At 56.3% G+C, this 1,238-nt stretch overlaps 1 protein-coding gene and 1 pseudogene across 1 annotated transcript in view; one reads left to right on the top strand and one right to left on the bottom strand.

Annotated features, from left to right (window-relative positions):
- LOC102380072 overlaps nt 1–1,238 on the bottom strand; it is a 92,269-nt pseudogene that overhangs the window by 64,215 nt on the left and 26,816 nt on the right.
- Nucleotides 1–1,238, top strand: part of LOC112548746 (zinc finger protein 271-like) — a 5,417-nt gene that overhangs the window by 2,359 nt on the left and 1,820 nt on the right. Inside the window, exon 3 of the mRNA XM_025195355.1 lies at nt 421–1,228. Within this exon, the coding sequence (XP_025051140.1) occupies nt 421–1,228 (808 nt within the window). The remainder of the gene's footprint in view (nt 1–420; nt 1,229–1,238) is intronic.

The raw sequence follows: 1,238 nt of genomic DNA, 5'->3' as shown, positions 1-1,238 counted from the left end.
GGCCCCACCAGTGCTGTGGGATACAGCAGCCTTTTGAGAGCCTCATTTTGCCTTTTATCAGATCCCTCTGGTCTCATCCTCATCCTCTTTAAATGTGAACCTATTCAGGTACAGTCCAAACACTCATGTCCTGCATGTTTGTTGGATCAGGGCCTGAGGTGATAGGGCTGAAATCTGGGCCAGAACCCTTGAGAGTCTGCCTCTGAACTCCACTGAGTAGGGAAGATGAGATTGGCACAGGGACCTGGCACTGCCTCACCCCCAGCACTTGGGCCTGTGGCTGAAAGACCTAGTTTTCTTGAGGAAACACAAGTGCCAAGTCCTGCCCTGCTCTGAGGCCCATCCCAGCAGAAGGAGTAGCAGTGCTTGCCCCTTGGGAGCAGGGCAGGGACTAATCTGGTGTTTCTTCCTCCCATGCAGGACATGCCTGGTTGCTTAGCAGACCTGAGGAGCAGGCTCCTGAGGAAGGGCCTGGAAAGCTTAAGCCACCATGGGCTTCCCTGCGGAGTATGGGTGAGGTGGATTCCCTGAGCCCAGGGAAGGACCAATGGCACAAGGGTCAGGGGATGCCCCAAAAGCAGGAGAATGTAGCAGTGAATGTGGTCCCATCTCTAGCTGGGCATTGGAGTGAAGAAGGGAAAGAAGCCAGAAACAGCCCAAGGTGCAGGGATGAATATGTCATGCTGAGACACCTGAAGAGGCAGAAAGCAAAGGTGCATTGGAGAGAGACACTGCATGCAAACCAAGACAGTGTGGGGGGCCTCAGAGGGAAGCAGGAGCTCACTGCCAATCCCAGTGGGAGAGCCCACTCCTGCCCTCAGTGCAGGAAAAGGTTTAGCTGCGCATCGCGCCTGGCTCTGCACAAGATAAGGCACGCTGGGGAGAAGGCCCGTGTACGCGCCACGTGTGGGAAGAGCTTCACCTGCCTCTCGACCCTGGCTGCTCACCACCAGGTCCATTCTGGACAGCTCCCCCACCGCTTCACCAAAAGGGGGAAGAGCTTTGTGCTGCTCAAAACCCAGGATGTGCACAGGAAGAAGCGTCAGTACTGCTGCGTCACATGTGGTAAGACCTTCACCCACTTCTTCTCCCTGGTTCAGCACCGGCGCATGCATTTGGGGAGGAAGATGCACCGCTGCACTGAGTGCAGGAAGAACTTCATCAGCTGGCAAGGCCTGTCCCAGCACCGGTGTGTGCGGAGGAGGCAGCAGCCACACTGCTGCACAAAGTGTGGGATG

This window comes from Alligator sinensis, unplaced genomic scaffold (genome assembly GCF_000455745.1).
Source record: "Alligator sinensis unplaced genomic scaffold, ASM45574v1 scaffold945_1, whole genome shotgun sequence".
In the NCBI taxonomy this organism is placed as follows: domain Eukaryota; kingdom Metazoa; phylum Chordata; order Crocodylia; family Alligatoridae; genus Alligator; species Alligator sinensis.
The sequence above is the reverse complement of the archived record's forward strand: the minus strand, read 5'-3'. Positions and strand labels throughout refer to the sequence as shown.